We start from the raw sequence: 12,912 nt of genomic DNA, 5'->3' as shown, positions 1-12,912 counted from the left end.
AAAACAAATGACATCCATTTTCTTTTACCTTTCTTTCTCTTATCCTTTCAACGACAGTCCGAGCAAAACAAGCCGTTGTGTCGTTTTCAGTAAACAATGGCAATTCTCCCTTTTTATAAAAATAGCATTAATTGCCCAAATTTTAGAATGATAGCTTTTATGCCCCTTTCTTATTTTCTCATAATAATACCTCATATTTACGTATAATTAAAAAGAGACATTAATTTTTTTTAAAAAAAATATAATGAGTTACAGATGTCTACTGATAAATTTTAAAAAAAAAAAAAAAAAAAAAAGATAATCCTTCCATTTCTATCTTATTTTCACATGATAAATTTTATAGTATATCAAATTAGGTTTGTATTTGTCAACAATTTCAAAATGAGACTCATTTACTTATTAACTAACTTTTATATTATTCTGATAACATTATATATATATATATATATGTATATATATATATATGTATATATATATATATATATGTATATTTTTACAAGATGTTTTAAGCTTTAACACAATTGGTAAGCTTTTCCGCCCTTTAGCTAGTGACACTCGAAACAGAGTTGTCAAAAGGACTCGATCGTTTGTAGGTAGGAATGGCAACGGGTACGGATTTTAGCGGGTACACCATTATCATACATGTACCCACCAAAACAAATACCCGTTAGCCCATACCCGTTAACCCATCTATTTAAACGGGACGGGTAACGGGTATACCCGCCGGGTGACGGGTGCCAAAAATATGCACCCGTTAACCCTTTTTTTTTAATAAAAAAAATTGACTCATTTATAAGAAAAAATTGTCACTGCTAAATAGGTTATATAGTAGTATAAAAGCTGAAATTATGTGTGAGAGTACGTATAAGTTATATCAAAATTCTAGGATTTTTTTTTTTTTATGTTTACGGATCGGGTTAATGGGTCGGGTATGTTATTTCCGCCACCCGACCCGTACCCGCTAAAAATGATAACGAGTATTATCCGTTAACCCATTTGAGCGGGTATCACCCGATCCGTTTAACTCGGATACCCGACGGGTTAACGGGTTTCGGATTAAACTGCCATTCATATTTGTAGGCCACTCAATAGAACTCTACTTTCATGATTTTTGTGATATTTTTAAGAAAAGGGATGGCTGAATCGGTCCATTGAAACGTTTGAGTTATAGGTCCTCTGAGCCTTTAGCCCAAGTCACGTCCGCTTTCATGTTGTTATATTTTTTTTTTTTTTTTTTTTTGAAAACTGTTGTTATATTATATTAAAAGTGCATATTTTTTCAACTAGAAGATATACTTTTTAAGGATTTTGAGTAGGTCTTTTTAAGCCAACTTTAAGAATTTTTAAGCACAGATCGGACTTCGATCCCAAAGGTCAAAAGGTTCGTCTAAAGCTGGTCATATGGGATCCCGCGGGATCCTGTATCCCGTATTATTGGTACTATATGGAAAATGAGAAAAAATCGTATTGTGAAATGTGGTATCATGACTTTTGTCCCAGAACCATTCGAGAAATCGGACGGAACTGTGATCCCCGTTTAGTACCTTATTTTTAAAATTGTATTTTTTTAATTGAAAATATAGGAATTTTTTTCTTTTTTTTAATGCATTCATAATTAAAATAAAATAAAAAAAAAACAAATATGGGAATCCCGGAATCGCGTAATATGGTACCGGGAATTCCCGATACCGTGAAAAATGGTTCCGAGATTTCCCGGTACCATTTATTACGATTCCGGGAGTCTCATTTCCCGCAAAATATGGGACGGGACCAGGAGATTCCATTTTCCGGATTTCATTTGGACAGCTTTAGGTTCCTCTAATATTGGACGTAAGAGTTTTGTTCTCTTCAACTGAATTTGTCCCTCTAATAAAAAGGTCTAGGTCGAGTTGGGAACCATGACTTTTTTGGGCTCATAGATGTCGGTCCGGCCTTTTGACAACATTATCTCTTATCTGAGAAGATGATTTATGGGGCAATTAAGTCAGTAGCCCAAAAACTCACATTCTTTTTAAAAAACAGTTAAAGTTTCATTTTATAAGAAAATAGTCTACCAGACCGAAGTAAATTAATTAACACATTAGGTTAATTTAATTTACTTCGGAAAATAGTCTACCAAGTCGAAGTAAATTAATTAACCTGAAAAATTAATTTAATTAATTTTGGTTTGGTGGTCTACTTTCATAATCAAATGAAAATTTAGCTATATCTTTAAAAGAAGATAGAGAATTGACTAGTTGCAACAAATAATTGACTACAAGTTAGAACTCTATCTCCTTTGAGTGTTATATATTTCTTACTAGGTATATACTTATTATTTAATGATTATACGTGTTTATGGAAGAAAAAAAATGATGGTAAAGAAAATATGGCATTCACATTTTCTTACATTCTTCATAGTATTTTTTATTAGGTGTTATAATTAAAAATTAAAATTAATAAATTTGTAGAATAAGCAAAATTTATTTAAAATGAATGAGATAATCAAAATTTATAAAAAAAAAATGTGTAAGTATCATTTTGTTTGACCCATTAATTAATTTTCTTAAAGGGATTAATTTTGTACATTCAGCGAAAAATAAAACTAAACAATGATTATGGTAAAAACTTAAAACTTTAGCTATTTCATTACTCTATTTCTTTTGAATGTTATAATTTTCCCCTTTTTATTCTCTTTTATTTTATTTTATGATCCACTCCACTATTCAACTCCTCGAAACGACAGCAAGAAGGAAAAGAAAAATATATAGAAACGACATGCAAATCAGTCGCTGACACAAGTCTATCCAAACTCCAAAAGAACACAAAACTATTCCAATCCCTTTGTTCACTCTGTAGACTGTATCGCTCTCGGCATCAGTGACCATAGACAGTCCGGCGAGTAAAAGAGAAACCAAGAAAGTCAAGTCATTTTTCAAACATGCAAACCCTATCGATATCTTCGACGATGGCATCTTCGTCCTCTTCTTCTTCTTCCTCCTCGTCCTCTCGACTGTGTCTGAGGGTGAGAGCTTCGTGGGACACACAGCAAATGGTGTCTTACAACCCCAACGCTCCCAGGAAACTCAAGAAAGTCAAACCTCCGACTCCTCCGATCGTTCTCTCTCCCTCCGCCGCCAAAATAGTCGACTCCGTTTCTAATCTCCTCAAACGACAAAACCCACCTCAAGGTAATCCTCATTCTTTGTTGTGTCCCTTTTCAGGTTTTACTTTTGCACTTGAGAAAGTAAGGAGAAAAAGGTTAAGACAGTTTTAGACGGTTTATGAGATCATGGCTCTATGTAGTGGATTATAGTAGTTCAGAGCTTGCTGGCACATGGTAACTAAAAAATAGACAGTGTTTCCGAAGTTTTGGGGACTATTTGAGGTTTTGATTTGCTTGTGTGGGTTTCTAGTGTTTGTGGAAATAAGAAATTACTCTTCTTTAGTTGTGAGCCTAAGAAAAAGACGAAGAAAAAAAAAACAAGTTTCGAATGGTTGCTGAAGATATATAGAGAAGATTTATGATACAACGATCTCTATTACGAATCAGAGTAAATCTTAACTTGCTGGTAGTTTATATAAAATGAAAGTCATCGTAGAAACTGAATCAGCATAGTTTCATTAGGTAGGAAAATCTGAATTGCTAATGTCTTTTTAAGGTCTTAATTTTGCTGTGTGTGTGTTCCTTGTATTTTTAAAGAGAAAAAATAAAAATAAAGAAAGAAATGTATGATATCATGATTCATGAGTCTTTATACGGAATCCGAGTGAATAATCATGATAAGCTTGTCGGTACGTTGTAAAGGAGACATAAACGGAGTATCGTTTTTGTAGTAGAACCCGAAAAAGAGGACGGTACGTACTTGGGCTATGACATGTGGTTGCCCACTCCTCCCAAAGTCGAGAAGCCTCGTTTCACATTCAACGCGGCCGCGCTGGCTTATCTCGGCGATTGCATTTACGAGGTACAATTCATTTCCCTGGATTCAAATCGAGTCTTGTTTCTATTCATTGAGTGCTCTATGGTTTTGTGCCTTGACTCTTTTTTTTCCTTTTATTTTTTAAATGTGCAGCTATATGCGCGTAGGCACTTTTTGTATCCTCCGTTGAATATCGAAGAATACAACGATCGAGTCACTGCAGTTGTGCGCTGCGAAGCACAAGTATAATATAATTCCCTTTTTCTTTTTCTTTTTTTTTTCCTGTATGAGTTGTTCAATTTTATTTTTCTTTGTTTTCAGGACGCGTTACTCCATAAACTTATTAGTGAACATTTCTTAACACAACAAGAAAGGTAAGATTCAAGGATTTTCTTTCTCCCTGGGTTGAAATGGGCAATAAGAGTGCTTGAGTATTGATTAATAGTAATAAACAAAACATAAGAGTGGTATTTGGCTATAAATTCTAGCAATGAAACGCAGCGTCACGCTTAGGATTTCAATAAAAAAATTTCTCACCAGACCATCTAAGACCATCTCATTTTGAAATACTGCTTGAACTTGCGTTTAAGTATGTTATTTTCATTTATTTATCGATGCCACTTGGTTCTAGATAACTCCCAAAGTAAAATTTTCAAGTTTTATTTCAGTATACGAATAAAAGGATTCATCTAAACTAAATATGACGTGTCTTTATGCATTTTATTTTCTTTCCTAGTAAAAGTGTGTTTCTTTTAAAAAAAATCTTGTGATACATATTACTTAACTAGATTCAATTTTTTATTTTATCATTTAGAGGTTTTGGATATTGACTTAGACATTATTTCACTACTTGCTACAGAGATCTTCTTCGCTGGGGAAAAAACGTGGGCTCTTCGAAGACTCGAACAAAAAAGCGCGCTGGTACCGCTGTTTACAACAGAGCATCTTCACTTGAAACATTAGTAAGCTTTTCTATATCAAACCTTTTATTTCTGATTCCGAAGTTCTTCACAAGACATTTTTATTTGACTTGGGCTCAACTAATATGTTTGACATTGAAGGAAAGTTATTTTTCTAAACCACGTGGACTATGAGAAAATGGGCCGATCTTGTTTCTAGAAAGTTGGTCTTTATTATTTAAGATTATTATTGAATCTGTAATAGCCACTTGTAGATTGGTTATCTGTACCTGACAAATGCGAAACGCTTGGAAGAGGTGATGAAACAAATTGGCTTCTCGACAGACTCTTCTATGCCGTTCATGTTGGAGGAAATAAACGGAAAATCGCTACTCGACAAAGGTACTATTTTTATTCTTTTTTTATTATGAAAAAAAAAACTATTGGTTGATCATCGATGGAGTTGATACAATCATATTTTCTTGTTACTTATCAGACAAAACCGCCAAAGTCCAAGGAGATGCCAATCCACAGAGACTTTCATGAGGCGGTAATTTCAAACATTCCAATTTCGGATGCAGATTTTATCGGAATGTAGTCTGTTAATTCGTCCAATGTTTTTTGTGTAGCATAGTGTTGGAAGAAATTTTCAGTTAATCTTTAGTAATTGTGTCTTTGATTTTTAGTCATAAGCAGAAATTGTGGTACATAAACATTAGAACTTCATACCATTATAATATCAAGGCCATAAACTATTATTGATGAATGGTGTGGCACATATAGATACCAGTAAGTAAACCTAAGTATACTAGGAATATGAAATCTAGTTATACTCTTTAACATTTCCTAAACTCAAGCCGAGGACTCGACCAAGTCTCGGACAATGTGATAGCCGATGAAGAGGGGTTTCATGCAAGATTCACAGAGAGCTATGTGGCACCAAAGTTGCGGAGAAATTTGACTCGATGTATTTTGGCTGCAATTGAAGCAATGCAATAGTATTCTGCTTCAATGGATGAACAGGCTATCATATATTGTTTGATAGATATTTTGCGAGATTCGACCTTTAGGTTTCGGCATCAGATAATCCATGAAGAATCGGCAAAGTGACGGTGAAGATGAGTATTTTGAGATATCAATGGACAAAGCGTGCATAAACTTTGATAGTTTATCTTTTCATTATAGAACCCTATTTTTTATCCACCGTCATGACCGTGCCAAAATTCCAGTTGATAAAAACTGCCGCTGCACTGGAGTCCAATCATCATTATCAACGGTCCGGATCAGTTTGGATGTTTGATACCGAATTTCTTTTTCTTTCCCTATTCCGTATAATCTAAATATCCGGATGACCCCTTGAAGCCATTGCAATCTAGCTCATAATTCCACTCTGATTGAAAACTAAGAAATTGTAGCTCAAGAAGAGCACGACGACACTATTCACGTAGACATAATTTACTGTTAAGTCTACAGTAAAATGATGAAATTACCCTTTAAAAATTTTATAATTACATAACTTGTCACTAGAAGATATTACAAAATTGTCTCTGATTTAGCAAATAAAAATTAATTCTGTAAACATGAAAATTTACAAATTTGTAACTTCTTAAAATTACCAATTTGTCACTATTTAATCGATTATAACTTAGATTATTTTGGATACATGATGGTTGGTATTCTTCGTGTGTATATATAATAGATTATATCCACGCATGGGAGTTAGACTTGTAAGACTATATAAGAGCTATTTTATGTAGGCGTAGTCTTACATATTCATCTACCAAATCATAGCCCAAATTAAATGAAGACCAATTAGACCTTTTTATTCGGACTTGCCCCCAAAATATGTTAATGTAGGCTCAAAACTACAAATAGCAATATAAAAAAAAATACAAATAATTTCTTTGTAATTGCTTTAGAGAGATTTCATTATTTTTATGTTTAGTAAGTGCTGTAATTTGATTTTTTTTTTTTTTACCGGACATCGGTCTAGTGTGTTTGAATCGCAATCTCACTTTGGAGGTGGTGTGAAATAACCACTTAAATTTCGTTAAAATAAAAAGAAAAATACAACTTAGATCAAACTAGAAATCACAATTATAATTTCTTTTTGGGTTCATTAGGTAAATAGTCACATTTACACTTTTAACATTGCTAAATAGCAAACGTTTCGTAAATCTTGAGCAAATAGTCACTTCCATATATTTATAAACGTAAATCTTAGGTAAATAGTCACTTATCCATTTATCAGACCACATCATTTTTATGGCTATTTACTTAAAGATTTACGAAACGTTGGTTATATAGCAATTTCAAACATTTTAGTTGACTATTTACCTAATTTTTTGTTTATTTTTTATGTCAAAAGTATAAAAAATTCTCAATATATATACATTTCGACTAAAATATTTTAAATATACAAAAATCAAATTAAACTCTATTTGATAGCATATGACTACATACACCAAATTAGACATCATATGATCGCATGTGAAAGCACAGAGATTTATAAATTTTAAAAATATTTCGGTTAAAATACATATAATTTTGAAGTATATGTCACAATTAATATAGAAAGGTAATTTGATATATTATCATATATACAAAATGAAATTTCTCTTTACCGTATATACCATGTCACATGGGCAAGTATCACCAAAATTCTATGGTTGGAAAAAGAAAAAAAGCTGATAACATATTTATTGCATGAAAACGATATATTTGTCTTGCTCGTTAGTAGTTAGACTGCTGTGCTGATCATATATTGGATTTGGTTCAGATGCCTTACAACACATTGTTACCATCTATTTTCATCGACACGGTTAAGATTTCATCGAAAAAAGGGTAAATAAAACAAAAAGTACACGAGCAGTTAGTTAGAAGAACTAATGGCTTAGAATAATTATTTTTATTATTCAAATAGGTAAAGAGTAAGAATCAAGGAATGGGAATGCATATCTGCTTCTTTGAATTTGAAATTTAATATAAATAATTGAAAATTGTGTGACTAGAGCTACGCATGAAACTTTAACGACATAACTTGCATAAAGACATTTTTAGGCATTTGTCGTATTCGTTTAAGAAGTTGGTTATAAGATGGTGGAGAAAACACTCTTACCATCATATGGCTTGATTTTTAATTATATATAGTTTATAGCGTGTGGGTTCTTGTGTGACTTACTTTTTCTTTCTTTTGGATAAGTTAAGCAAAATTATCATTTGGTCCCAAAACGTTTAATGCATAATTGTGACATCAAACACTGCCATTCACCAACTTGGATTTGGGGTCCCATGTTTTAACCAACTAAGTAGAGAAAAATGAGAGATAAGGGTTTGGTTAAATCTGCATAATCAGTAAAATTTGGCGGAACCACAATGACCCATAATTTGAATTCGGGTTTGGAGGCAATTATGATACATGATTTCATGTTAAGTGAAATTTCAAGACGAAAGCAATATGATTGAAAATTCTTTTGCGATGTGTCAATTTGTTGCTGCATTATGACACATTATAATTGCTTGCTTGTGGGAGATCAATCTGCTTTAGCAATTGGCGATACTTTACACATATATTTTTTAATTGTAAATTAATATCCCATATTACACCATTAGAAAAGTCGCTTTTCTACCAAGATTTTGGGCTGCAAATTGTCACAATGGTATGCCAAGGAAAAGACAACAAATGCAAAGAGATTATTAAAATCCGAGCAAAAAAAAGAGATTATTAAAAAGCGTTTGGATAATATCCTTATAAACTACATACAATGGAACAAAAATGATAGGCTTCATAGGCTTAAGCCTTTCCCTTTCGAGCTATTAATAATGATCACGCATTATTTGTTTAGGAATTCATGCAATTATACACAGAAACACTCGCATTATTATATAGATATCTGAACCTTAAGGCTAAAGTAAGGGTAAGGCAAACAAAAATAAATAAATAAATAAATAATTAAATGTTAATGCAAAAGAAGGTTGTATAAAAATATGCACACACAGAGTATTGGGGAAACAACGACTCTCACAAGATTATTTCAATATAGGCACACTCTTTGTAGGAAATTTTCCACAATAAAAATTAATGCAAAAAATAACAATAAAAAAGGCCATACAGAGTTTTCCGGAAAAACAGCTATTCTCACAAAGAGAACTCCCAAACAACCTTAAAATTGATATATAAACATCGAAATCATAATTTTAGTTTGTCAATTACAAAATTATTGACATACAAGTTATAACGTTAGAAGTACTTGTCTCATAGTGCTAAAAAAATTTATCAAGCATGTGTCCAAACATTTCTTATAATGAAACGTTACTAAAAATATTGAGCAAATTAAATTTATAAAAGATGAGTTTTTTGTATTATTATAATTATTTTTATAGTATTTGAAACTTGAATCTTAAGATAGGATATGGAGCTAGCATGTATGTTCCATTACACCTTTTACACTAAAAAAAACAAAGGGATATGTGTCTGTAATTTTCTATTTTCAAATGTGGTTTTTCTAATTTTTTTTTTTTTAATGATATATGTTGCGCACGTTATGAAAATGTGCATGAAAAAAAGGACGTGAATATACGTGAATCAATGCTGCACAACAAATTTTTTTTTTGGTTAACAATATCCATTATAAATATTTCATTACTTTTTCTTTTATCGTGGGAATATAATTACTGAAATCCCCTTATTCCCACTGTTTACTCGTGGAAGTAAGAAATATATAGAAGTCGTTTCAAACTTCCAGGGACTACTGATTTGGATGTTTTTACAATGGGTAAACTAGCAACGTAGCCATTTTGAAACATAATTTTTGAAATCTAGCCAACGTTTAGTAAATTTTGCAATCTAGCTATTTACTGAAATTTACGGATATAAAATACCTAATTTACTATTTTTCTTATACTTACTTGATCAAAGCACTAACCAACGTTTGACCGGTTTGAATTGTATACAGCTAATTAATTTCATATTTTTTCGTAATTTAATTGGATATTTAGCGAATTTAATAGGAGATTCGGTGATGTAATACAATAAATGCACTGTATTTGCTTACAAGCGTAAGTACAAAAAATTTACCATAATTAACAAATCAGCGGAGATTAACAAAAATTTACAAACATTTACACTGTATTTGCTTACACGGCTATAATTTCAGCAGATTAATTTCAGCTTTTTGAATTCATAATAGGAGATTCGGTGATGTAATTAAAAGGGAAATGAAATATTTATTGATTGAATAAGTCAAACAGGATAATGAATACACGTAATTACTCATGACCCGTTCAAAATTAGAAAACAAAATTGGAAAACAAAAATACCGTATTAAATACGTATTAAAGGAAAGGAAAGAAATCGGCTCTACCTGCACATATGTAAATTTACCATAATTAACAGAAATTAACAAAACAACGGAGATTAGCAAAAATTTACAAATATTTACACTGTATTTGCTTACACGACCATAATGTTCATTAAAGAAATAAACGCTCAACAACCAACTTTGCCAAATATAGAATTTTTTTTAAAATTCGAAATATAAACCGAATATAACAAATTCGGCTACAAAACCAAGTTTCAAAACGTGGGCTAGTATTTTTTAAACCAAACCAAGGCTAATATAGTAAATACTATCTTACATAAATATGACACGTCATCAAATTTGGCTAGATTCGAAAATTAAACAAAACATTGGCTAGATTACAATTGCAACGTTTGATGTGGTTTAGATCGACTAATTTTTCTTTTACAATTGAGAGGGTATATTGACAATTTCTTATATTCTAAAATTAAATAGAAAGACTCGTACGGATGAGGACTTTATGAATTCAAATTAGAACTTCCTCTTATCTAAAAAAAAAATATGAAAGCCCAATCCAAAAAACAAATAAGCCATGCGAACCTGACCTAAGAAACAAAGCGGAATGCCCAATGATTCGACCAAAAGGCTGAAGGATGGAGCGAGACTTGCAAAAAGACGACATTCATTCCATCTCAACAAGCGGGACTCACCTAAAAACGACACTCATTACATCCCAACAAGCGAGACTCGCCCTTACCCTAGCAAAAGGTGAGTCCGGTCTAATAAATAAAGCGGAAAACTCAAAGACTCGAACAAAGGGCTGAAGGATGGAGCGAGGCTCGCCTAAGGACACTGGTCATTCCATCTCAACAAGTGAGGCTCGCCTAAAAGTGACACTCATTCCATCTCAACAAGAGAGGCTCACCTAAAGGCGACGCTAATTCCATCTCAACAAGGGAGGCTTATCTCTACTCCAGACTCTGAGGGAAGGCCTTAGTTAGTAAATGACTATTTTACCCCGACTCATCGCATCACTATAAATACCTCTGACTTCTTCATTTGGAGGTAAGTTTTTTTTAACTTAACAAACCTCTGCCTCTCTCCCATCTCAGAGCTTCTCTCTCTAGAATTCTGATGCAAGGACAAAGGTCCCCCCACCTCACATAGCACTTGGAATAGTGTTGAGTGTCCGAGTGCGAGGCGGAGGAAACCCCTCCGCGTCCATCTAGTTCACATTTCTCTCCTTTTCAGGTGGCGCACCCTCGAAAACCTCTTTCCGACACGGCAAAGGCGGTAAGCTCGGGAACAACTTTCTCTCTTTTTTAGGTGACAAGCCATCGGGAACCGCTTCCCGGCGCGGTGGAGGAGTGAAGTTAGGAGATATCTTTCACGTTCGATCACCGCGCGGTCATAAAGTCTGACCCTAGACCGAACTGCGGACCGGTTTAAGTGTTGATCAATTTTCAGGCATTAACACCTATTATTGCGTATCAGTATGAGTAACTTTGCATGTCATGTAATAAATTTAATATAAGTAGACTAATACCTAACACTTAAGTCTTCTAAAATATCGAAAGCCAAATACCATATTTATTATAAGAAGGGGATATTACGTCCTAGTGTTTTAACCATGTTTCCATTTAGAGGTTTATTATGTGCAATGCAAGTGCCACCAGCAAAAAAAATACCGAGGAAGAGGTATAATATTATCACCAACATGTTTTTTTAAGGTAAAAATGAGCATATAAATTAATTGGGCAAAGCAGCCAAATCTGTTTCAGCAGCAAAAGCAAGCCATGCAGGGCAAAACTCAGTACAAGCAAACCTAACAGAAACTTCTCTTCCAGCCTTCGCGAGCGGGTCCGCCAGGTTGTTTCCCTCACGAGAGATCCAATCGCACGAACCACCCGTACTATTCAGAATGTCACCGATCTCCCGTAGAATAGAACCCTCGAGGCCGCTCGACTATCCCTCGTTAATCCTCTCACAAATCCGCTTAGCATCAGATTCCACAGACGTCGGGATCAGACCATTGTTCACACAAAATCTGAGACCATTTCTTATAGCCAAACATTCCGCCACCTGAACAGAACAACTCATCGAAATGGGTTCAAAAAACCAACCTCGAATCGCACCCAACTCGTCCCGGACTCATCCCCCGATGCCAGCCCTCCCCGAGATCTGACAAACTACGGCGTCAACATGCAGCTTTAACTCCCCCCGATTCGGCTTGGTCCACGACGACTTCTTTGGCGGCGTACGGGCAGGACGAGTGTTGTGAGCCACATTGAGACGCTGGAAAATTGTAAGGTACTTGTGATTATCCTCAACAACCATTTCTGGCCGTTTTGCCACCTCCCATGCGATCATCAAATTTCTCTCGTTCCACGTCGCCCAGGCTAATGTACAGAAGAAATCGAGATCCACCCCTTGTTTATACTCCATCATTTGGAAACACCAGTCACAAAAAGATCTTACTATTCCCGTATCAAAGATACAAGCAAAACAATAGGCTTTCCAGATTTTCTTACTCGCCTTACATCCATAGATAGCATGCATTACGTATTCTGGGAGGGCATTGTAACAGGGACAATATGGTATGCAATCAACATGTCGCCTATGTAGACTCCCATAGGTTGGAAGGTACTCTCGTAACGCTCTCCAAACAAAGTGCTTCACTTTCGGCGGGATCTTAAGGTTCCACAGCTTAGTCCACCATTTAGCGTCGTGTCGGGCCCGAAGTTGTCTCCATCGTCGTGTTCATCCCCACCAAGTAACCCGATTTCACCGAGTATCGTTCCCTATCATCAA

General features: G+C 34.2%; 1 protein-coding gene across 2 annotated transcripts; it reads left to right on the top strand.

The window, feature by feature from the left end:
- Window positions 1-2,803: 2,803 nt before the first annotated feature.
- Window positions 2,804-5,567, top strand: LOC149385779 (uncharacterized). 2 transcript variants are annotated; one of them, XM_089625970.1, is made up of 7 exons: window positions 2,804-3,170; window positions 3,820-3,947; window positions 4,056-4,145; window positions 4,224-4,276; window positions 4,762-4,864; window positions 5,077-5,203; window positions 5,298-5,567. In XM_089625970.1, exons 1-7 carry the CDS (start codon window positions 2,921-2,923, stop codon window positions 5,345-5,347), a joined length of 801 nt encoding a protein of 266 aa, XP_089482096.1. In that variant the 5' UTR covers window positions 2,804-2,920; the 3' UTR covers window positions 5,348-5,567. The 2 variants fall into 2 exon arrangements, with proteins under 2 accessions (XP_089482096.1, XP_089482095.1); XM_089625969.1 differs by having other exon boundaries at window positions 2,805-3,170; window positions 3,817-3,947.
- The last annotated feature ends 7,345 nt before the right edge of the window (window positions 5,568-12,912 follow it).

The sequence above is a fragment of the Urtica dioica genome, chromosome 9 (genome assembly GCF_054948205.1).
Source record: "Urtica dioica subsp. dioica isolate 48M chromosome 9, U.dioica_male_clone48M_v1_H2, whole genome shotgun sequence".
Classification (NCBI taxonomy): domain Eukaryota; kingdom Viridiplantae; phylum Streptophyta; class Magnoliopsida; order Rosales; family Urticaceae; genus Urtica; species Urtica dioica.
Note: the sequence above shows the minus strand (reverse complement) of the source record. Positions and strands in the feature narration are given on the sequence as shown.

Bases quoted from the DNA above. Each gene is read 5' to 3' on its own strand.
- LOC149385779 (XM_089625969.1), top strand. From the start codon at position 2,921: ATGCAAACCCTATCGATATCTTCGACGATGGCATCTTCGTCCTCTTCT. The intron at 3,171-3,816 runs GTAATCCTCATT...TCGTTTTTGTAG, and splicing joins ACGACAAAACCCACCTCAAG to TAGAACCCGAAAAAGAGGAC. The intron at 4,277-4,761 runs GTAAGATTCAAG...TACTTGCTACAG, and splicing joins TTCTTAACACAACAAGAAAG to AGATCTTCTTCGCTGGGGAA.